The 24025-nt window shown below is 38.7% G+C and overlaps 1 protein-coding gene across 2 annotated transcripts in view; it reads left to right on the top strand.

The window, feature by feature from the left end:
- Positions 1 to 24025, top strand: part of DIP2C (disco interacting protein 2 homolog C) — a 321459-nt gene that overhangs the window by 227269 nt on the left and 70165 nt on the right. For both annotated transcript variants that reach the window (XM_030508942.1, XM_030508932.1), the window contains 9 exons: positions 9671 to 9794; positions 10399 to 10508; positions 11830 to 11932; positions 12284 to 12348; positions 14190 to 14283; positions 14401 to 14520; positions 15332 to 15446; positions 19952 to 20091; positions 21645 to 21781. In XM_030508942.1, coding sequence (XP_030364802.1) covers positions 9671 to 9794; positions 10399 to 10508; positions 11830 to 11932; positions 12284 to 12348; positions 14190 to 14283; positions 14401 to 14520; positions 15332 to 15446; positions 19952 to 20091; positions 21645 to 21781 — 1008 coding nt within the window. The remainder of the gene's footprint in view (positions 1 to 9670; positions 9795 to 10398; positions 10509 to 11829; positions 11933 to 12283; positions 12349 to 14189; positions 14284 to 14400; positions 14521 to 15331; positions 15447 to 19951; positions 20092 to 21644; positions 21782 to 24025) is intronic.

Genomic DNA, 24025 nt, shown 5'->3' with positions numbered 1-24025 from the left:
TAATTTCAGCAAATGCGTCTGGAAAAGGAGTGGAAAATTTTCCAGGAGAACAGCTTTGCCAGTCCTAGATGGATTGTCTTTGTAGCCTCTCGAAGCATTCTGGTGTTGACCACTGACAAAGAATCATTGGTAACAACTGCTGATTTTCCACCTGTCCCTGCAACCCAAGCTATGTTATAATGCCACTAGGGCTGTGTATGCTACTTCAAAGCAGTTATAAAAATGCCTTCTCCTGTGTCTTTACATGCATATGTGTCCTGAAGCTTCTGTCACCACAGTCATCTCTGCCAAGGGTGGCACTTGAACAAATTAAGTTTGGGAATTGTTGCCACAGAGCATACATTCATAGAGAAAACTGACCATTGCTAATCAAAAACTTTTCACATCCAGCGCTGGTTCAAAGATTCAACCATGTATCCTAGGGAAGTGTTAGTAGACAGATACAGCAGTTCAAGCCAGAAAGAGTGCCCGGGGGTAATGAGGGGAGAGGGCTCAGTGGTGTCCGTGAGCCACAGCTGGAAAGCTTACACTGATTCTGCTGAACTTGCGTTTTTTTCTGAGGATGTATACCTTGAAGGCTGTAAATACAGCAAAATGCATTTATTCATTACAAGTTCTTTTTGTCATATCCCCTTAATTTTACCATGGCTGGCCACAATGCCTGTTGTAAGTTTCTCCCAAATATCCCCTTATATAATCCCTTTTTTATTAGCTAGCATTAATAATACCTTATTTCAATTATTTAGTTTGGAATTGTCCACACAAAGTGTTTTCTTTAATCTCACAAGCTTTCTTTTTTTAAACAAAATTCTTTTGGAACATGTTGACTGAAGCCATAAGGTGCTTCCAGGGAAAGGGCTGGAGAAATGTATTGCATTGCTCATATTTTCAGTTGTCAAGGGCTTTTCTCTGAAATGCTCTGGTGTCACAACACCCTGGAGCAGAAGCTCAATTCTTTGTTTCCTGCAGAGGTACCCTGCCTTTCAAATGAAAAGCCATGAAAACAAGTTTTCATAAAGACTTTGCAGTTTGCACATCTCACATAGCAATTTAACAGCTAAAAAAATTTGGAGACTCCTTCTTTGCTGAAAATGTTTGAAGCTTCCTAATCTCTGAGAAGCCTAGTTGATCTCATAATTTCTCCATTATGTTCATACATGCCATGTCCAACATCTGCCACAGTGAAACCAGAAGGTGGCAGGGAGAGAAGCCGGAGGAGGGTTTGCTGAACTGGTGAAGGAATAGAGAGAGATGAGGGGAAGTCGGTGGATCAGACAACAAAAGGCCACGATCCAGCTGAGCAGATGTGAGAATAGCTGAGGAGAAGGAAGGACACAGGGAACCAAGGAAAAGAGGAGATAAGAGGTACCCCAGCTTAACTGGGCTGAGACTGGAGAAAAGGTGCAGGTGGGCTAGAAAGGCCATGCAAGGGGAGAGGATGGGGCCTCAAGTAGCCTACCTGCTTGGGGGTATAGCGTTATGCTATTTTATTTGTAAAATCTTGTAATTCAAGAGCACTGAAAGATGGACATTGACGATAGAATGAGAATAATTATTACAGTAGAAATACAGCACATTTGCGTCAGGCTATCATCATGCTTTCACATGTGAGTGCAGTACCTTAAGATAGTATTGAGACAGGTGCAGAGCGTGGTGCAATATTTCAGTGTAAAACAGAGATTCTAAATTGATCAACAAAAAAAGATGAGCAGACTAGGTACATTTTAAGATCCTACAGAGTGTTCACATGGGTAAGTCTGCTTTCATTCTACAGAAAAAAAGCAGCATCATGGCTTTGAGGGAGAAAAGTGTAGTATCTTTCCCTGTCACTATTTTTCAAGGTTTAATGGCATTTCAGAGTACATGAATAGGGGTAACTTTATTTATTTTGGAACATCTAATACCACATCCACCCAGTAAACTATAAAATCCAGCTGTCCAAGTAGATACTCTTATGGCAAATAAATAACCTACCCTAATTTGGCTGAACCTCTTGGGTGTTTGTTTTATTTTTTTACATTTGTGTGTATTTATGGATATATAAATATACACTTACACATGCATATATATATATTTATATAAAGGAATATCTGCAGACTTAGACTGTTTAATTATTGCCAAGATCATTCCATAACGTTTAAATATCAAATTAATAAAACAATAACAGAGATGTCAGTGGTACAGTTAAAAAAGCAACATGACCTATGATCTATAAATAAAACTATGCAGTCTCACAGCATATACTATTGCAAATATTTTTGCATTTGTTTATATGGAATGGGAACTGGAGTGGAAACAATGAGATGAAAATCGTGTTCAGAGTAGTCCCAGAAGGAATACCTCTTCTTGGTCAAATGGCACTGGATTGCTTCTGGCATCTGTGGGAAGATGTCATTCATGTCATCACACAATGACCTAGACTGTTCTTTTATGCTTTCACGTTACTTGTTCTCTTTTCTACATGCTTCAGTACATTCTGGCAGTGGACATTTTTGGGTTTGCTTTTTGGAAGACAGAGATGTGAAATAACAAACAGACCAACAATTATGTTATTAATACGAACTTAAGAATAATAAGCTGATTCAGGATAAGCTATTTCAGGAGTTACTTTATCAACACATATTACTCTGCAGGCATGCATATCCATATGGAAGTAAAGGCTTTTGCATTAACAGCCCCTAGATTTTGTGCGCATTCCCTTTTCTTTGTAGCATGACTCTTGTATTTTTTTAAGATTTTGGCAGGGTTCCTTTTCTGGTTCGTTGTTAGGTGAGGGTCCGTCTCTCCTTGCTAATTGCCCAAATACCCAGCAACCACCCAGCATTCTCCAGCTTGGTTTTATTTCAAGAATGCTTCCTAGTGTTCAGCAAAGTCCTGGAAATTAGCATTCACATCAGCATGGTTTTGGCTCTTTAGACTTTGGGAAATCAGATCTAAAATGAAAAACTGAAATCCCAGGCTTTTTTTAAGTATGTCAATACTAACTCTTTATTCTAGAAGCAGTAGTCAGGGGTTCCATGGTCATTGTAGCAATAGAACCAACAGCATGTTTTATTTCTTTTTCTTAACCTGCATTAATACCACTGAAATGCCCATATCATGAACACTCCCCAAAATTTTTATAGCTAATCCTTTGGATTATGGGCTGTGTTTTTTCAGAATGAAGTGTCCATCTCTCCAAATATTTTATGTTTCCCAACATTAGCAAATAGTATGTTCTATACAACATCTCTTCCTTCAGAGCTGCCACTTTTGTTACTCTCCCGTGAAGCTGGAATATTAGGAATTGTTTCTCTGCATATGTGATATGATGTGAATTGCAAACTATGTATCATAGAGTGTGCCACCAAAGTAGATATGGGATTTTCAACATGTCAAGTTCTAGTTCAAACAATGATTTATTATTTCCCTTATGAAAAGATTTATTAATATGGTTTTGATTTCTTTTTCTTTAGATTTTTTAGGTCAATGTTTTTTTCCATTTGATGGGCATCATGAAAATTGTTATTATTCTGCTCTCATAGAGTCAGGGGAGCTAATCAGTGTTAGTCTTAAAAAAACATTTTTGTCCTCCAAGCACATTTGTGGTTATGCTCAATCACGTGCTGTGAACATACGAACAAAGCAATCCTGTATAGATCTTTACAGGCTCCCTATTATAGGTTGTGAGTATTTGTAGCAGGGTACAACATAAGAGCATGTAAAAATCTATTTCTCAGTCAAAACACTGTTTCCTAGCCTGTTATATTTAATGTTTGCTATGTGTGCTTCCAGCAGGTGTTTCAGTGCTCTGACAGTGTGATTGGAAGAATGTGTCTGTGTATTCCACAGGAAATCTGGAGATACCCACTCCAGGACACATGGGGTTTTTAGAGCAAGCTTCATACAGGGTAAAAACTGGTTTCCAGGAGGTGTTTTTATTAAATCCTGAAAAGTTAGATTCTTAAAGCTTTAACAGCAGCCAGAGAGATATATGTCTTTAAAGACAGTGAAATTGTCCCAGTCTTGTCTTTCATTTGAAGGTGGAATTGTATTCCAAAGGAAATACACCTTGATGCCTTTCCTGGTGTCTCTGCGACTGAGATGAGTTTTGTTTCCTCTCAGCTTTAGTCATTGTTGGGTTGTAGTGTGCCAGAAACGCTGGAGCTGTACATTTCAACATCTTTTGACAATGCATCTCTTTCTCCACTAGATAGAAAATATGCATAAAATGTTACATATTTTCACTGACACAGTCTTCCAGCGCCTCCAAAAAACACAAGTTCCCTCAGCCCCACATGGGCCCTGGTGCACACCGCCAGACCCCTGCAAGCCCTGTGCACATCCTTCCCTCTTAGTACACTTCGGCAGCTGGGGACTGTGCCGAGGTCTTTGCTTGGGTGGCCACAGTGAATCTCAGACCCTTAAACTTTTTCATATTTTTGAGTTCAGGAAATGGTAGTTTCCTAGAGAGTATATCACTTTTCATGCAGTGTCCACTGCCAAAACCAACCATTGTCTTACTTTCATTAAGACTTTTGGACATGAAGACTGCTCATAATTGCAGATGTCACATGCAAAACACTGCCAGATACCAAAGGTCTATCTGAGGAGACAGCTGATTTTTTCACCTTAAAGCTGGTTATGAAGATTGCATCTGCTTTGTGTTTAATTTTTATTAAGTTCTTTGATACTTGTGTTTTAAAAATAAAGGGTTTCCTTGCTGACTTTTCGTTTTTCGTTCACACTGGTGATGTTTGGCCTTTACCTCTGGTGGTTGCCCTATTTGTTCTTTACCAGCAAATTTTTGTTATGGAAAGGGCAAATGACGCTCAAATAAGCATTGTAACAGAAAACAAGATTAGCTCAGTCTGCGATGCTTGGCCACATAGTTCTCATTTTGAAAGCAGTCTGGGGCTTGCAAGTGGATGGGAGTAACCTTTATCAGGCCAACCTTTGCACAGGCTGTCTCTTCCTTCCTTCCTTATTAGATAAGGATATGCACTCTCACTCCCAGAGAAAGGATGATAATTGTTTTCCTTCACACAGATAGTCTCACAAAGCATTATAGCAATGACATTAACAGCGTGCTGAAATGCAACCACGCGTGGGATTTTTTTATTCTGACAATGAATTACGACTCTGCAGCAGGAAGAAGACAATTTGCCTCCAGGTACTGGTGAAAACCTTTAGGGGGCCTTTAATAAAAGTCTTTAGAGAACCTTGAATGGCTACCTACAGCAGAGAGGATTTCTGGCTCACTTCATCTGAAAGATTGATCTCTCTAGGTGTGTGCAGGCATAGTCTAAAGCTATGCAGACCTCATTTTTCATACCCCGGCAAGTGCTGTGCCTTCAAGAAATGTAAAATGATAGTTCCAAAGTCAGCAAGTGGTCTCAAACCTCATGCTACAATACCTCAGCTCTATCTTTTGCCTTCCACCTGCATTACGTGTCATTTCAAATTGTGAATTGTGGAGGATTTGACAATGAGCATCAGTGGCAAGTCTCTCCACATCTGTGGCTGGGACTGCGTTGGTTGAGTTGTTCCACCTGGTCTCCATTGGCTCCCTAAGGTTTTTTCTATCCCCACAAAATAAAGTGTTTGTGGCAAATGGGGTGTTGCCAAAGTAGCAGATTAGAATATAGTACCAAAATAGCAAGTAACACTGCTGACAAAATAGTGAGTTGTGAAAATCTCCTTTACGAGCAGGAGAGTGATTTTATTTGGGGGGGGTGGAAGGAGTGGAGGGAGGGGAGGAATTTTTATCTTTTTTTAGCAACAGATGATTTGATTTTTTTCCTACTTAGAAAGCAATTTTTAGCATTGCAGACATTCATTCATTCATTTTACATTACTCAAAAGGGATGCCGATAGTTTGTCTCTGAAATCTGGATTAATCGATGTGTTTAAAGTGAGTAGTCTTTTTCCTGGCCTACATGGAAGCTTTGACTGCTTCATGCAAATGACTGTGTTTTCAACTCAAATTTTCACTTTTCAAACTTAAAAGTTTTTCCCAAGGTCCTCCCTGCTCTTAGGCCTCTCATGCTGAGTTATGAGGAACAGCCAAGACTTGTGTGTACATGCTTGAGTGTGTAGGTAAGGTTGTGGTATGTCTGTGTGATCTGTAAGGTTCTCGGCTTGACATGGTTTCAGATCTTCCACCTCCTGGCTGCCAGTCCAGTAGGTCAACACCACCTGAGTAGTTACAAACAGTTGCTTCTGTAGGGCAGCAGATATCACAGGGGCACCTGTATGGACTAAGGGATGTCAACCCCTTCTTCATGTCTCTGTTCTCTGCAGTACTTTTTGCTTCCAAGTCAGGATGAAGCCACCAGGAGCAGGCAGGAGGTCGTGATAACTAGTTAGGAGGTGTGAGACTGAGACTGAAAGTGGGAATGAAGGACACAGACTAGCAGACTGTCAGAAAGCTTTGTTGTGTGCATACTCAAAGATTCTCAACTGGAGCTCCTGTGGCCATTGAGAACAGTGTCTATCACAATACTTCTATTTCAGTGTCTTGTTTTGCCTTTTTCTTGCAAGGCAGGATTTAGTGTGGACAACAAGGGCATGGCATAGGATTTGAAAGTCTGTAAAACACACTGGATATTGGCCAGGCATGGTGAAATTCTTTTAATCTCCTGTGGTAGTGTTATGTATGTCACATAATTGTTCAGTCATGTTGTCCTTTCAAATGAAAGAATTAGCTGTACAGAAAAGAACAGGGTGAAGATTTTAATGCTATTGAGATGGGGTTGTCTCGATGTAAAACAGTCTGTTATTAGAAACTGTGATGTGAGTAGATTGTATTAAGTAGTCTATACATGAATCTCTGTTTCTGTTTGAACTACTACAAATGAATGAATAATATTCATGTGGACATGCTCTAAACCAGTTGATGAGGCACTAAATGGAAGCATAGTAATTATTTCTTGTGTTATCTAAAAAACTCAAACTGTTAATACTTAAGTTTCCTTTTCTTGTTGTTTTGTTTTGCTATGAGAAGGGCTCGACGAATCATTTCTTAGCTGATGCATCCCCCAGGGCCATGATATGCTGATGCTCTAAGGTCCACACTTGCTACTGTTTTACGTATGTTAGATTTCTTAATGGAATTTATTAGGTTATTTTCTGCTTATAAAGTCCTTCATTAAATGGAATTTGATTGCATGAGTATCAACATTTTCTTGGTACAGTGGTGAAACAGTTTGCTAGCAGTCTTTTATAGAGCATACAGTTAAACAACAGTTTAATTTTAATTTAAAATTGAGAGTGATGTGGGTGCTGCATTCGATTATGAAATTTATGTGCCTTTTTTTTTTTTAATTGGTAGTTAGAAATTCATACATACACATATATTGGTAACCATATGTTAGATTCAGTTTAGTGAGAAATTTGGAATATTGATCTGGTATTTTAAGAATGTGGTGACTTCCCATGATGATAGAGGGGACGTCTCAAAGGCTATGTCTTGCTCAAGGAGTGATGTTTTCCGTGGAGCACTCCAGCCCTCATCTTCCTGCCATTGCTTTTGAGGGACTTCCAAGGAGAGCCATCTCTCCTGCACTGTTCAGGCAGTCAGTTTCCTTCCATTGAGAAGACGCCAGAGGTGGAGCTGCCAAGTCTCATCCTAGTGTGGAGCCAGGGTCTGATCTGGCTAAGCACTTGCCCCAGAGGTTTGACAACATAGATATGGACCACCTAACTCAGGAGTCAGTGAAGACAGTAATGCTTTAAAAAGTCCTTTTTGTCCTAGAACCTCTTCTGGCACAAGTACAGTAGGATTGACAACATGCTGCCCAAAATGTGTGCACCAGTTGTTCACAGGGTACTCTCTTTGTTTCAGTTGTTACTGGAAAAGATGATGCACAAGGTTAATTTTAAAAAGCCTTCTGGAAAAAGTACCTTGTCAATTTTTCCTGGTTTTATATGCAATCTGGTTATAGCAAGCAAAAGCAAATGCAGTTGTTCTGAATGGAAGGTGTTACATAGCTTAGTTTTGACAGATCAGTTTATTGTCCCAAGTTGTTTGCTCACCTATCAAAGTTTTGATAATTGGTGCCATGTACATATTTTGAAGTGGTATGGAAAACAAGTTAGCTTCTGTTTTTCCTCTGATCTCATTCTACATGGCTTTATTTGACTACATAAAAATTGCATTAAAAATTAGTCAGATAGACTTTGGTGCTTTCTTTCTATTATACAGTTTTGCTTTGAATAAATCAATCAAGACTACTGTTCTGTATTCCTGGTTGCTTCCATGATTATGTGTGCTTCATGGTTGATTTTAATTTGATCTTTTAAGACTCCGTAGGCTCTTTTCTGTGGAATCATTCTGTGAAGAAAGGGTTAATACTTCTATGTACATTTGCATCTAGGGGTTTGCTCGGTTGAAGAACGTGGTGGATAGATGTAAAGCTCATGAAAGAATCATGACAAGACACTATACATAAAGCAGAAAAAATGCTGTAGAAGCACAGCATCTCTTAAAGAACAGCTATGGCCTAGACCTGAAAATCACTACAAGACTTTTTAGCCTTACTGCCTATATCCCCTTGATGAAAGTAAAATGTAATGTGCTTTCTCTAATGGGCTCTTGGCTATCTGTAGTGCTCCTGAAATGTGTCTGTAACTACTCAATGAAATGGTTATTGACAGATGAAGTTAGATCAGCATAAATAGTGACACTGTCACCACTATATGTCCATCATAACATCTTACGAGTTGAAAGCTTTTTCTCCAGCTGGAAGAATCTAATAACCTGTATTATTTCCTAGAATTGTTACAGAATCACGGAATGGTTGAGGTTAGCAGAGATCTTTGGAGGTCATCTGGTCCAGCTAACCTGCTCAAGCAGGGCCACTTAGAGCAGGTTGTCCAGGACTATGTGTAGATGACTTTTGGATATCTCCAAAGGTGAAGAATCCACAACCTCTCTGGACAACCTGTGCCAGTCACCCTCACAGTAAAAACATGTTTCCTCATGTTCAGAGGCAACCTCCTCTGTTGCAGTTTGTGCCCATTTCCTCTGGTCCTGTCACTGGAAACACTGGAAAGAGCCTGGCTCAATCTTCTTTACACCCTCACTTCAGATGTTTGTACACATTGGTGAGATTCCCACCTAAGCCTTCTCAAGGCTGAGCAGTCCCAGCTCTCTCAGTCTTTGCACATAGGAGAGATTCTCCAGTCCCTTAATTATCATAGTGGCCCTTTTGGACTTTTTCCAGTAGCTCCATGTCTTGTACTCGGAAGCCCAGAACTGGACCCAGCACATGAGATGTGCCACGCTAGTGCTGAGTAGAGGGGAAGGATTGCCTCCCTCAACCTGCTGGCAATGCTTTGCCTAACACAACCCAAGTTACCATTTGCCTTCTTAGCGCAACGGCACATTGCTGGCTCACATTCAACTTGGTGTCCACCAGGACCGACAGGCGCTTTACTACAAATCCTCTTTCCAGCTAGTCAGCCACCAGCCCATACTGGTGCATGGGGTAGTTCCTCCCCAGGTGCAGGACTTTGCATTTGCCTTTGTGAATATCAATGTATGAATGAGTTTTGATAATCAGCTAAGTTGCTTAAAGGAAAGAGACTGTTTTCCTCTTGACGTAATATGCGAAAGGACAATAACGTTTTCAGCCTGTGATCACTTCTCATCAATTCTTTGTATTGCTTTTATTTTGTCATCTCTTAGGATGCAGGAAGTCAACAAATAGGTTTTTTGCTTGGAAGCTGTGGAGTTACCGTGGCCTTGACTAGCGACGCATGCCATAAAGGACTGCCTAAAAGCCCCACAGGAGAGATACCACAGTTTAAAGGTAACCTAACCCTTGCTTATCGCGAATATCATGGGTCATTCACTATAAGGCACTTGTTCAGTTGTAGTGGGTGAGGATCAGGCCCATGATGACGCTTGCCACAGGAGCAGCCGTGGCTACTGTGGCACAGTTTTCCTGGTTGCGTGTCAATGGCTGGTAGAGAGGGCTGCTGAGCAGTATGAGAGCTCCTGATGTGGTTCTCTGCAGGCTTAGCCAGGCTGCTGAGATCGACTGTGACCACAAGTGAAATTAAACCAAGACTCAAGACTGTAGGAAATGAGAAGCATTCATACGATTCAGTCCTATAGTGAAGGGGTAGGGACAGTAACCTCTGTCAGGAGAGTGGTAAAAAACTATTTGGGTCAATAACAGCTTAAACTGCCCAGCCATTTCTTCAGGGATTGTTTGAGAAGGCCACGATAGCCACGTTAAAAAAGCAGTTCTGGAAAATCTTCTTTCCCGTACTATGCTGACTTTTAAAAGAAGCAATGTTTAGGAAATGGTGACACAGGCATTTGGAGAAGAAAAACTCTGGCAGAGAAGATTTTTGTCTTGTCTTATGGAGCATAAACTCAACAAAAGCTGACTTTTCTTTGTACCTCAGGCTGGCCAAAGCTCCTGTGGTTTGTCACAGAGTCTAAACACCTCTCCAAGCCACCTCGTGACTGGTTCCCACACATCAAGGATGCAAACAATGACACAGCTTACATTGAGGTGAGTTAATGAAGATACATCTTCTTCTTGACTCATTGCATATGGCACTTCTGGATTAGGTAAACATCATTATTCATTCACCAGTCACAGAAGCAAAGAACATCCTCTTTTAGCCTGTTAATAAGTAATATTTTCTAATAAATTATACTGGATATTGATTTCAGAAAAGTTAATGAAATGTTAAATTGCATTTTGGGGGTTTCTAATAATGTTTTTATGTGGCTGCCACAATATTATATTAAACTTGCCTTGACCAATCTTGGTCTCATGCACGGTGTGGGCTTGCCCACTAGCCTTGAGATGGATAGTTGGCAAGTTTCACAGTGAAGCTTCAGTTCTCATATCACAACCTTCAGATCCTTTGAAGGAGAAGGAATTTCTTGTACAAATGCTTGCCTGTCACTTACTGCTTTGTGAGTCACACTCCCTCAAAAGACTAGCATCAGGAAGGGAAAATTAGCAGTACTGTTAAGTTTAATCTTTCTCTTTTATTTTTTTCCCTTCTTTTTTTCCTACTTCTGCATAGACTCAAATGCCTTGAATTCAATGATGTTAATATTGAATTTAAATGATTATTCAAAGGGAGTAAGTTCAAGTGAATGGAGCAAAGGTATTTCCTATCTTCATGCAGTCAGAACATTGGGCAGAAGCAGAGATGCCTCCATTCTCAATCTTTGCTGATTATCTTCATCGTGGAGAAAGATAAATGTTTAATTTACTTTAATTGCCACTGATAGTTTCCAGACTTTTGCATAAAGTTGCAAAAATTACTGCAATCATCAGCAATGATCTCCCACCTCTTTTCTAGGCTGCTTTCTCATGACTCTTTCATACTTTCATACTCTTCTGATCAAAGAGCTTGTGTCTTTCAGTATGTATACATACAGATTATTATAACAGCACCCAGCAAGTATTCAGCCCATGCCTTGTAAGACACGGAAGGGAGAAGCTCAGGTTTATTGGTTGGCCTGTTAATGGAATGTGAACACTGAGCAGACCGAACTAGGTTATTCTCTGCTAAATCTAACCAGTCCTTTAGTCATTACCATGATCAGAATTGTTAGAATTCTTTTTCCATAATGCCTATTCAAACAGCAGATGGATTTCTGATATAAAGCCTGGGAAGCTGTAGTCAAAAAGAGAGCCTATCTGAAAAACTGTCTTTTAACAAAAAAAATGCCTCTCAAACTGCTTCCTTCTGAAAATGGTCATTAGGTGTGTCCATCATCCACCTACATAAGAAACACTTTAAACATAACTATTAAATAATGGAAATAGGGCAACTATTGCACATTGACTTTCCCTGCTTATTTCTTTTTAGTATAAAACATGTAAAGATGGAAGTGTGCTTGGAGTGACTGTGACAAGGATTGCACTGCTGACACACTGCCAAGCTCTGACCCAGGCATGTGGATACACAGAAGGTACAGAGTGCCCTTCCCTTGCTTCATCCTTAAAATCAAGTATGACTTGTAATCTGTTTCTCATCGGACTCCCGTCTTACGTTTTACATAGATCTGTGTCAAAAGCTTCTAGATTCAAAAAACTGATTTTTTTTCATTTGTTTTAGAAAATACATACACGTTTAAAATATCTTTGTGAGAGGTACAAATAATGTCCTAGCCAATGCAAATCCTGTAGTGGAGACTTGCTATGAAAGTTAAGCTTTGAGGTCATCAGTCATGTTATACTGAAGCTTCCTTCCTCTGAGTGGGTTTGCCTTGCGTCAGTGCCATGTTCTGAAAAATAAACTCTCTTGTGTTTTTGTTGGGCAGCTGAAACAATTGTGAATGTATTAGATTTCAAGAAGGATGTTGGTTTATGGCATGGGATTCTTACAGTAAGTATGTTTTTGTATTTTCTGTGAGTATTTGAAAATAAACTAACCTAATACACTTATTAATATCACAAACTGGGATTTCTACAGTTTCTTCTCAGACCATTTTTTTTGCTTTGAAAGCAAAAAATATGGAACTTAAACCTCTCATCTTCTGCTAGTGCACTTACCCATAATAAGCATGGTAAAGATGCCAATGTATTTTTATGCATCATGTCAAGTACTCTGGCCCCATTCTTGCCATGTTATTCTGATCTTACTGATTTGTGATTTTGAGATCAGACTTTATAGCAGAAACAAATAAAATTAGTACTTGCCTCTGTAAGGATATGATCCACTGGCATAGCTATATTGCCTCTGATTAGCTTTTCTATCAGAACTCCCATGACAGATGGTTTTGCTAACATTAAAGCATTTCTGATACTTTAAATTGCATAAATTGTCTACTTGCTGTTTTAACATCTTCCTCAATTGGCATGGGAGGTAATTGACGTATTTTTAAGGATTGTTTATAAAGGTGTCTCTTTATGGACTGCTTATAAAGATGTCTGACTATAGTCAGACAAATAATTACTATTCACTGGTCATTTTAAGAATAGATACCAAGTTTTGAAGGGTCATTGTTTGGGGGTCCCAGGATGTACAGATCCTACGTGCTATGGTTCCCAGGGATCTGATACACTTTTCCCATACAGTGTTATATTGTTCTTTATATCAAACAGCACCAATGACACTTCTGAAACTTAACACCCATAAGTATTCATGTTAAAAAAACATCTCTATCAATCAGTGAAGTTGAAAGCAAACATCTAACAGAGCTTTCCTATGCCTTCCTTTGCTATTAATCTTTGTATGAACTTCATTTTTTTCACGACTTGCCTATAAGTGCTTTTCCTGTACCTATATGTGTGCCAGACTGAAAGGAGAACTATCTTTTGCAGTTCTACAAGTATTTAGATGGCTAATCTACTGGGACACTTAACCTTTCTTAAGCCTAAATTTTCCAAAAGAAATACTGTTTAACCTGAGCTGCTATGACCAGAGGCGTGTTGCCTTCAGATGTTTCTAAATGGTAACAGAAATAAAGCAGCAGTTCATTTACATGCTTTTTGTTTAGTAGTAACACTGAAAAATCACTAAAGCAATTCACCGCCTCAAACTAGGAGATCGGTTTTGGATCTGTCATTGGTTTCACTCAGCTGCTTTGTCTCAACTTCCTGCAGCTTTTCATGACCTTGTTGAAAATACTGGAATTAACCCACCTGGAGAAAGACTGAAAACGCCTTCATTTCTTTTCTGTTAAAATAAATTGATCTCTGCTTAACCTGCGACCCCAATTTCTCTGTCTACTGTCTTCTGAATAATTTGTGCCCTACTGCCGTTAGTAGTTTTTCAGACTTCACAGAGATCGATTTCTTTAGACAGATATGTTTCTGTTCCTTGTCCTTTTGAGTAAAGCGTCTTCATATATACGGAGATTTAGCAGGTTAGTGGTAATATTAACCTACGTAGCAAATATACAGAAACTGTTCATCCAGTGTTTGGTGGGGGTTTTTTTCTGTTTAAAGTGAATTGCTTAGAGTATAAATAGAGAGAAAATCATTTTTTTTCTGTGCAGCTTCAAAGTTATGATCTGATTAGTCTGACTCTTTAAATCTTAATTAAAGCATTAGAAGATGGAGGTCTGATTCATCTTAACATAGATAGCTATATAGGAGAAGATAAATGCCAGCATTGACAATATAGCAAGCATAGAGTGATTTGTATAGATGCCCCTGCCCATAACACGATATAAATAATTACCATGATTGTTTACAAAACACATTTATCTTATTTGATTACAGAGTGTCATGAACATGATGCATGTTATAAGTATTCCATACTCCTTAATGAAAGTGAACCCACTGTCATGGATACAAAAAGTCTGTCAATACAAAGGTAAGGAACAAGAATATAGAAAAGTATACTTGATAGTTAAAATCAAAAGTACAAATTGGTAATAGAGCTGTATAGCATTTGCATGGTGTATTAGTAATCTTCCCATTCTTATTGCAGCAAAAGTTGCCTGTGTAAAATCCAGAGACATGCACTGGGCATTGGTGGCACATCGAGATCAGAGAGACATCAACCTTTCCTCACTGCGTATGCTAATAGTGGCTGATGGTGCAAACCCATGTAAGCTATGCTTCTGCAGTCCAGTAGGGAATACGAAATGGTTTTTTTCTTGCATTTAAAGCTTCAATCTTCAGTCATCTTAGCTTAAAATACTTACTAAATATAGGGTTCATCTACTGCAAACTCTATGATATTTATGGAAACAGTAATTAATTTTGGATTTTTTTAAAATGTATTTTTCTTTAGCTAATCCTGAAGCAAACTTGATATTCCACGTAACCAAAGTTGAAGTAAATCCAGTTTTGTTTAACATGCCTGTCATATATAAAGACTGAAATAAATAACCTTGAGCTATAGAAAGGATCAGTACATTTCTTCTGAATGATGTTGTTCAGATGCAGAAGTAACTGAGAATTTTAGGGGAATAATTACACTACTCTAGAGAACCACATCTGGACCACTTCATGACAATTAATGCCATGAACTGTCTCTCTGTGTAATTTAAGATAGCAATATATAGGTGTTCTGCTTGTTTGTAGTAGTTTCCTTTGAGTTTCTGAATTAAATCTTTAATCTCATACTAAAAAAGAAAACTATAAGAAAATTTGTACTGTAAATCTGGCAGTAATGGCTTTTCTATAGTGACAGGACTTTATGCTCAAAAAATTAGTCTTTACTCCCTGTAAACATACACAACTGTATATATATAGTTGTAGCAGCTATGACTCCGTTCCTAGTGGACATGAGTCCTTTTTAGATTGTTTCCGCTGAAAAACCCTCATATTCAATAGTCAGTTTGCAGTTTTAATAGCGTCCCTTCAGAGATCAGATTCTTGTTCTCCTCTGATTTTTTTCATTTTCTTTACTCCAGGGTCTATTTCTTCCTGTGATGCATTTCTCAATGTCTTCCAAAGTAAAGGTCTGAGGCAGGAGGTCATTTGTCCCTGCGCTAGTTCACCGGAAGCTCTCACTGTGGCTATCCGAAGGTACTGTGTTACACCGGTGGAAATAGAGCCACTGTAGAATATATGTGGTCATTTGGGGGGGGGGAAGATAAAACCAAAAAAGGAAAAAGAAAAATATATTCAATTATCTACATACTTAACTTCTGAATGACATTTTTACTTTTCATTGTGTTTATGTCCAGAGAAGGCACGCAAGAAGGATTTGTAGCATAATAATTTGACCTCAGAGAGCTTTATAATGTAGTTCCCGTTCCTGTAATTTTATCTAATTTTAAATGACATAGACTGAAATGCAAAAGCTAATTCTGTGAAAAGAAGTAGGAAAATGCCATCATAAGCATAAGATTAATTAAAATGCGAGAATTTAAGTGGAATTGCTATCGAGGAAAATCATGCTTTAAAATAGTCTGTTTAAAGAGAATAATGAAATTCTGCAGATTGGTTTTGGCTTACTGATGCTTTTTAAGCCTTTATAGATTCTCAGTAATCATCTGGAAATGTCCTTTGAACCTGAGCGATTTGTGCCTAGAAATAAAAATTTTAATAATAAGGCTTATGTATAGGAACACAGTATGCAGCAGTCATGAGGGCTGTAGCACACACTAAATGGCATAACTGTTGTCTGTTTTGGCAGGGTTTTCCAAAAGTTGTACCTTAAACAGCAGACACTTTGTCTTTAAGTTAAAATTCCACAGTCATTTATAGTTGTTTCACATGTTAAAACATACAGTATAAAAGCGTAAAGCACTGTAATAGCATAAAGTAAAAATACTTCCTGCCACAAAGTTTAAAATATACCTTCCAAGTGAAATTTAACTAGATTTTCAATTAGCTTTCCAACAAAACATTGCAGGAAGAAAGACATGAGGCCAAGTGTATGGTTTACTTTCAGCCACCTCATTACTAGCTTAAAACAAGCTGTCCGTTAGGGACTTATCCTGTCCAGGTTAGTGTCTTTCTGTGAGCTACAGGATCTCAGAAAGCCCTTCATTCAGCTCCACCAGTCTGTTCTCAGCTTTATACCAAGGAGTATGCTGGTTTTCCCTTGCAATGGGTTTCCCCGCCATAGGCAGTGCAGACCTTCACTCCCTTGGAATGAGCTCTTGCTTGTAAGCGCAGAGAAGAGGTGGATGGGCAGCAGACATGGCTTGTACTGAGCACTGATTGATGGGAAAGGGTTTTCAGTCAGTTCCTGTGCTAGCCCTGGAAAATCTGCACCTGATCACAGGCTATGAAGTGGAAGAACTCACCATATCTCCAAATGTGACGGCTGGTGTACACTTTCTAGACTTAAACTCTATGCCTGTAGCCATGTGAAACACTAGAGATTAATTTTCAAATTAACTAGCATTGAGAGCTTATATTAAAAAAAAAATTAGCACATAAAATACTGGATAATTAAAAAAAATTAGAAAAAAGGCATTTGTATCTTCAATGCTTCTCTGTGTAGTAACAGAGTAACAGAGCAATTCTTACTACAGTGAATGTTACTGAACATGTATCTCCTTTTTTTCAAGTCTGTTTAATGGTAGGATAATACCAGCTGAACTTGGAAGCTTTAGTATTTTTCATTTTATTCAAGCCATCTCCACTGACAGTAAAGTCATTATCATATGAGTTCCAAACAGTTACAGCTGAAGTATGCATTAAAATCACTCCCTGCAGAGCACAGATCCAGAGAGCTCCCTGTTAATGCTTCAGCTCTTTCAAAACTTATGGTGTATTTCTACTGATCTTCCTACAAGGAAGAGTAAGAAAACCAGTTCTCAATTGAAATATTTTTATAGTTTAGAAAAAGATAGTAATAGACTAATAGGTACTTTAGCCTTAGAGCTGAATCATGAAGCCGAATATTTAAAGGAATATGTCATGCAAATAATTCTTTATGGTATTCCCCTTTGGTTTATTGCATATTAGTCTGAACCCACTTGCTTAAGGGAGTGCAAAAGTTTAAGAACAGGTCTTTTCCCATTTAAATGACTGGCATAAAATACTGGTAAAATAGATTGTATCTGCAAATGGTAGTAGTAACTGTTCTCAAAATGCTCTACAGCTTCATATGAACAAATCAGCTATGAAGTAGATGCACGTTGTCCCTCTGTCATGGGACAAGGAAACTATGGTTAAGGAAACTAAAGGCGTAGGTTTGTCTGGTGGTTTAAGCTACATTTACTTAGTATATGAAGTATGTGGGTTTATGCCATTGTTCAGTTGCTCTTACCTTAATCAAAGGCTTTCTCTTTGTCTAGCAAGCAGTCTTACAGAATTCCAAATCCAGTATTAGAAATATTGAATTGGTAAAGAAAATAAAAAATGTGAATGTTAAACTAAATTATAAATACATTGGAATGGGGTTATTTATATCTCATCTTCTTTCCAAGTGATTTCTCTCCTTCTGCTTGGCAGAGATACTTGTTTTAGGGTTGTTCCCATGTGAATGTCGTACACAGAACAAAATGAGATACCATATATTGCAGAACTGCTGCTGACAAGATACTTTCTACGAGGATGTATAGGTGCTGTCAGGTGCTTAGCTTCTCACCTCACTCCTCTGCCCTGGTCCTCTGGCTGTATTCCCTTGTGGTGTCAAATAGCTGGTTTCCTGCAAGAGGAGACTAAAGCATGGTAACTGGTGTCTCATTTAAGGACCCACCTCAGACTACCAGGATACCAGGTACTCTGAAATAGCAGCTGTGAAATGCCGCTGGAGTCTTGTCAGTCCCCAGCTCTGACTCTTTCCTTCTGCACACCTACTTCCATTGCATGGCGCTTTCATTACACACTAACCTGGGCAAAGTGGTGATCTCAGCCCAGGCCACAGCTCTATTGCCAAGTCCCCCAACATGATCCTAGCAGGCCATGTGCCTCCAGCTTCCCTCCCTAGCACCCCGCCCTGCACACAGCCAGTGTTTCTCCAAGCTGCGCCTGCTCTTCTTTTTCGCAGTCTTTGAATGTGATAAGTAAAGCTAGAAAATGTATGTGCTGAAAGTCTAGATGGCCTCTGCTCCTAGTGGTTGTGAGAAGTTGTGTTTGCCTGCAGGAGACCTTGCTTCTCATGAGCAATAAAATGTGTTTTGGGGAGCAAGGATGAGAGGAAGTTGGTCAATGATGTCGCTGAAAGTTCCTTTTATATAATGGGAATGTTATTTATCACAGCTGCTTGTTTACTAGCACCATTTGTTATGCTCTAATGCATTTTCAAGCGTGCCCACATCCTCCTTTGTTGACAATGTCACTTGAGAAATATGCCTCGTAAAACCTATTAATTGAAATTTATAGTGCTGATCACTGCAAGGCTTACATGAGCATGATTGGCTAAAGCCCATCTAGTATTTCAAGCACAACAGAGGAGAAATGTCATATAAAAGGACATTATCTGTTAAAAAATACTTGTGTTATGATGAAGTATTTAGGAAAAATGTGGAATCTTGAGCTAAATATTGGCTGGTTTATCGATCTTGAAAGTAGCTGAAGCCAGGCTGCTCTACATAGATGCATTAGTAACACTCAAATCAGCAGTATGTTATCTTCTAGTTTTGCATTTTAAGTTGCAGGAGAGTATAAGAATCTTTCCAGATGTGAAAAGCCCTGACATATTCTTCCGTCTTAATAACTTGTCTACGTCAACATTTGTTTGCTCAAGCCACACTCTACATACGTACAATTTTATCCACTGGTACAGCAGGCGGTTTTATACTGAAACAAGTTGACAGACAGCTTGTGCTGATGCTGTGGAATTATACAGCGTGTCATCAGTGAATCTAAGCGAACTGAGGCGTTACAAAGAGGCTGCATCCACAACATCTTGACCATGACTGATGAAGGTGTAATGTGTTTTAATTTTCATGTGGTAAATTAGAATAGGAAGAATTCAATTACGTACACTAAAATGGTGAAGTCCTTGCTTCCACAGATACTTGGCAGCGAATCTATTGCATCCTGACTTCTTCTGTTTAGTAATTTTAAATGCTGAAGTATTGGGAGTAGGAAGTCATATCTGAGATTCAAACACAGCACACTTGTATTCTAATCTTGGCTTTGATACCAGGGTGCTAGAGTTACACTTTTAGTCTGGCAGATGAGTTTGGTTTCCTAGTTCCAGGTTGCCTCAAAATTGGTAACATATAGAGAGCTTGTCAAGTTATTTAGTGATTGTTTCCAAATATTTAGAGTGCAGTTTACCTCCATGTCATCTGCGCTGCCTTTCAGTATTTTTAAAATAAGGCAAAAAACCTTTACTTGAGTAATCAAGTAATCTTTCTAAGTCTATCTGAAAACTAAATACAAGCTGTTTGGGGTAACTGTTAGCTGTTACTTTCATCTCTGCAGCCCCATGTATGTGGGTGGGTACTGAATGGGAGAGTTGACAGACGTGATTACTTGGAAATTCCAGGATTCCGTCAGGTCTAGTAGGGGAAAAAAGAAGGTGAAATTTTAAACTCAAATAGAGGAGTATTTGCAACAGTAGTCCATTAAGAATAAGTAAATGCTTACATGTGCCTCATGGATATAACGCATGGTTGCAGGCCAACAGATGACAGCAATCAGCCACCAGGAAGAGGAGTTCTGTCCATGCATGGTCTCACTTATGGAGTGATTCGAGTGGATTCTGAAGAAAAGCTTTCCGTTCTGACTGTCCAGGATGTTGGCTTAGTGATGCCAGGAGGTAAGGAACTTTCTTTGAAACTTACTATGATTCACCAATTTAAGTAATTAGCTGTACAAACTCGTAGGTTGGCATACTTTGCTGTAAGACAAGCAGCTCTGGGATTAGGACATGTGTACTTGAAAACATTCTAATCCAAAAGCACTACCTTGTAAAGCTTCATGGTTTGGAAATCCCAAGATTTTTTCTGTTTTACTGCAGTGGTTGTCTCTACCTGTGTTTTAAACAACCTGCCACCACATCAGAACATCCATTCCTTAACTGTTAGACATTGGCAGAGAAAATAAGAAAGTTGGAGTACAGTGTCTCGAGGCTATAAATAGATTCCGTAGTGAAAGTTTTCATAACCTAGGCTAAGGATCAACACAGTTACTATCTGAAGGCTTGCAGAATGTTTTTCCAAAGATCTTGTGCTATCACTCAGTTATTAGAAAGAGGAAGTATGACTGAACAGTTCATGTTGATAAATTCAAACTTAAACCAGTGCTTCTGAAAATGAAGATATGACTTTTCATAAGAGAGCTAGATTTTAAATGAGATGCTTGAAGACTAGAACAGGATAATACTGTAGTTTTTTGTAAGAGAGTATCTGTTATGCATCAAAGGAATAAAACATAATGATGCATTTTATAAAATTTCATTTGAACAACTTAAAATAAAGGAGGATAAGATTGGTTGTTATGATGTAAGGTACTATTACAGAAGCGCCATCGTGCACTCCATGCTACATTCTCATCATTTTAATAAAAGTGCAGGCTCCTGTTTATCCTCAGTGACAGAAAGGTCATTCAAGATTCTTTACACTTGTACTTAGAAGAGTTGCCAGTTCATTTCTGGTCTCCCTTGTTCATCATATCCTCTTTCCAACTGCAACATCTACACATGCTGAACTCAAGCTCCAGGGATTATAGCTAAAGCAGCATACATGATTCTTATTCACATGGCTGACACATAAAATAGTACTTCTTCCTCAGACCAGTGCTTTCTAATCCCTCCCGTTTAGCTCCTGCTGCCTCTACAGTCCCATAAGACTGGTGAGAGTGAGTCTGAGCTCTGATAAATTAGTAAAACAACTGTAGTAGTCTGCTAGCATATCTTGATATGGTGTTACTTGCTACTTTGTAAGAGGTGGATTTCCTGATTCCCTGCCTCCCTAGCCATAGTAGTATTATTAGCAAGAACTCCATTAGGGTGTTTCATTTTGCACTGACTGCAGCAGATCTGGTCTTCAGTATGAAACACTGGGAACACAGTCACATTTCACAGCAATATTACAGATCAACTGAAATTTTAGAGAGCAAGGCAAATTAGGGGGTTTTGTCAGTGTAAAGAGTGAATTTGTATAAAGATCTTTGCATTCTTTGTATAAATATTATTTATAGTATAAATAGTATTTCATAATGTTGAACACCTTAATGTTTGAGAAACCGGTTGTTAGACTTTAGTCAACATATGATTTATCTCTTTATGTCAAAGATGTCTTTCCCACTGCATTTATATTATTCTTTAGTTCATTTCATAATATTTTTTAAAGTCCTTTGCTCTCCCTGTAGCTATAATGTGTTCAGTGAAGCCAGATGGAATTCCTCAGCTTTGTAAAACAGATGAAATAGGAGAACTTTGTGTATGTGCTATTGCAACGGGTACATCGTATTATGGACTCTCGGGCATGACCAAAAATACTTTTGAGGTAAGCTGACCAAAAAATGCTATATAAAATCTTTCCTTTTAAACTTTTTCTATTTCAAGATAATATTTGACATAAAGTATTGATAGTAATAGTATCAGAATAGCAGTAATAATCAATGCTTGTGGCTTGGGACCTGTACTCTAGCCAGATAATCTGCACTGAAGCCCATTTCATTAAGTGCAGGAGTAGATCCTCATGTGGGTTTAGTTTTAGCTCTGAAGGGCTTTTACTTTAATTTTGAAAGAAGATGCCAGTGGCTGAAACAATCAGAAAGAAAGTAGGAGGAAAGAGAAAAAGTTCAAAAGGTAATACTGTACAAATCTACAAGCTAGCTATGTGCAGAATTTGATTGTTGCAAACACTAGGAAGGTTGCTGGGTATCTTTAAAAAGCAGTTTCCAACATTTCCACAATGCTAGCATTGAAGGTTTGCATTTATACAGAATCCTGACAGACGTAGTCTTCAAGAGGTATCTGAATAGAAAAGATACCTTTTCCTAATTAGTCCCCACCTGCTTTTGTTTGAATTGCCTTAGGTGAAAGACTTTCTGCTTTGTGGAATCTGTTTTCCAGTAGGTTTCAGCTCCAGTGCAGACAGCTATACTGATAGCTCTGTTGTACCTGCTCACTTGTTACCATTAACTTCTGCTGAAGCCACTATGAAAGGCTGAACAAATCAGAAAAATATTGAAAAAATTTGAGCTGAAATTTTTACTAAGTTCTGATCCTTTTCTCTTTTAATATTTGAGGAAAAGTGAAGAAAAACACATTTACGTTTCCCTTAACAAATGCTCTGACATTACCATTTTTCACAGACCAAATATGGCTAGTTTCTCCTGCAAAATGCAGATCTGAATGTTGTAAACACTATACATTGAAGAATTAATGGAGATTAGTCGATATGATTCTCCATCCTGCTGTTGAAGCCAGGAATTCTACTATGCTATTGTGATCTGAAATTTGTTGATAGCTGATTGCTGTGTACAATTGGCAATATCCAGTGTGAATGATAATCCTGGATTTGCCATATTTCAGGGTAGGAAGGTACTTACATTCATTTTCTATTCCTTACTGTAATTGCATGATCATTCATAATTCAGAACTGGGTCTGCAGTTTAACAGCATATCTAGGACTGATTTAGACTTATTCCTAATGGTAACCAGATAAATTGCCAGTAGGTGAGCCAGACTACTCATTTTTAAAGTTAAGCAGGTTCTTAGGAGCCCTCTCCAAGTGGGCCTCTTTTCTGTTTTTACTGTGTAATTCATGTTGCAGGTATTAGAGAGTCAAAGTTTTGTGTTCCTGAAACTAATTATGGCTGAGGATGTGTAAGCATTAAATCTGTTCAAAAGAGTCACCCATGGGCATCTGACAGCAGAATTTGACCTTTCTTTTTAGATAAGCCTTGAAGGACATTATATAGCCATGGTCTTCCACTTGCCATTGTCTTAAATAACTTGACTTTAGACTATTGCAGTTTAAAGAAGCGACAGCAGGAAGTGTGGTTTTGTCAGAATGCAGCTCAGAGTAGCTCTCATGCCAGAAGGATAACACTGTGTTAGTTAGGATAGGAAAAACAGTAGAAATCTCTCCTGCGGAAGTCACGTATGCATCTGGTGTTCAAACATTTAGAGAGGCTCTCTGTAGGGCTATATTTTCGCTGTTAGACATGCTACGGAAGACATTATCACTGGTGTTGTGGGGACTTTTAATTGACCTTAGATAAAAATGTGGTCAGCTACTAGAGTCATTAATGTGCAGTACCTTAAAATAGCTTCACTTCCACCCTGCGTGTTTCTCTGTACTGTGCTGGAAATGAGCATGAGGTACTGAAAAGAACCTCAACTGTAATGTTTACCATTTAATCTCTCAGTAACCTATACATAACACCTCAGGTTAGCTGCACTCTGCACAGCATTTTGTTTTATTCAGTACTGTTTATGTATGTTGATTTTTTTTTTTTTCCTAGGGTCATAAATGATTTATAGAGCCATGACTAGGGAAAATGTGTATAATACACAGTGGGATTGAACTTAGAATCATAGAGTCATACAATAGTTTGGGCTGGAAGGGACCTTCAAAGGCCATCTAGTCCAATTCCCCTGCAATGACAGGGACATCTTCAAGTAGTCAGGTTGCCCAGAACCACATCCAGCCTGGCCTTCAATGTCTCCAGGGATGGCGCATCCACCACCTCTCTGGGCAACCTGAAATCAGGTACTGAAAATTACACACACTAGTCTA

The sequence above is a fragment of the Strigops habroptila genome, chromosome 1, assembly GCF_004027225.2.
Source record: "Strigops habroptila isolate Jane chromosome 1, bStrHab1.2.pri, whole genome shotgun sequence".
Classification (NCBI taxonomy): domain Eukaryota; kingdom Metazoa; phylum Chordata; class Aves; order Psittaciformes; family Psittacidae; genus Strigops; species Strigops habroptila.
Note: the sequence above shows the minus strand (reverse complement) of the source record. Positions and strands in the feature narration are given on the sequence as shown.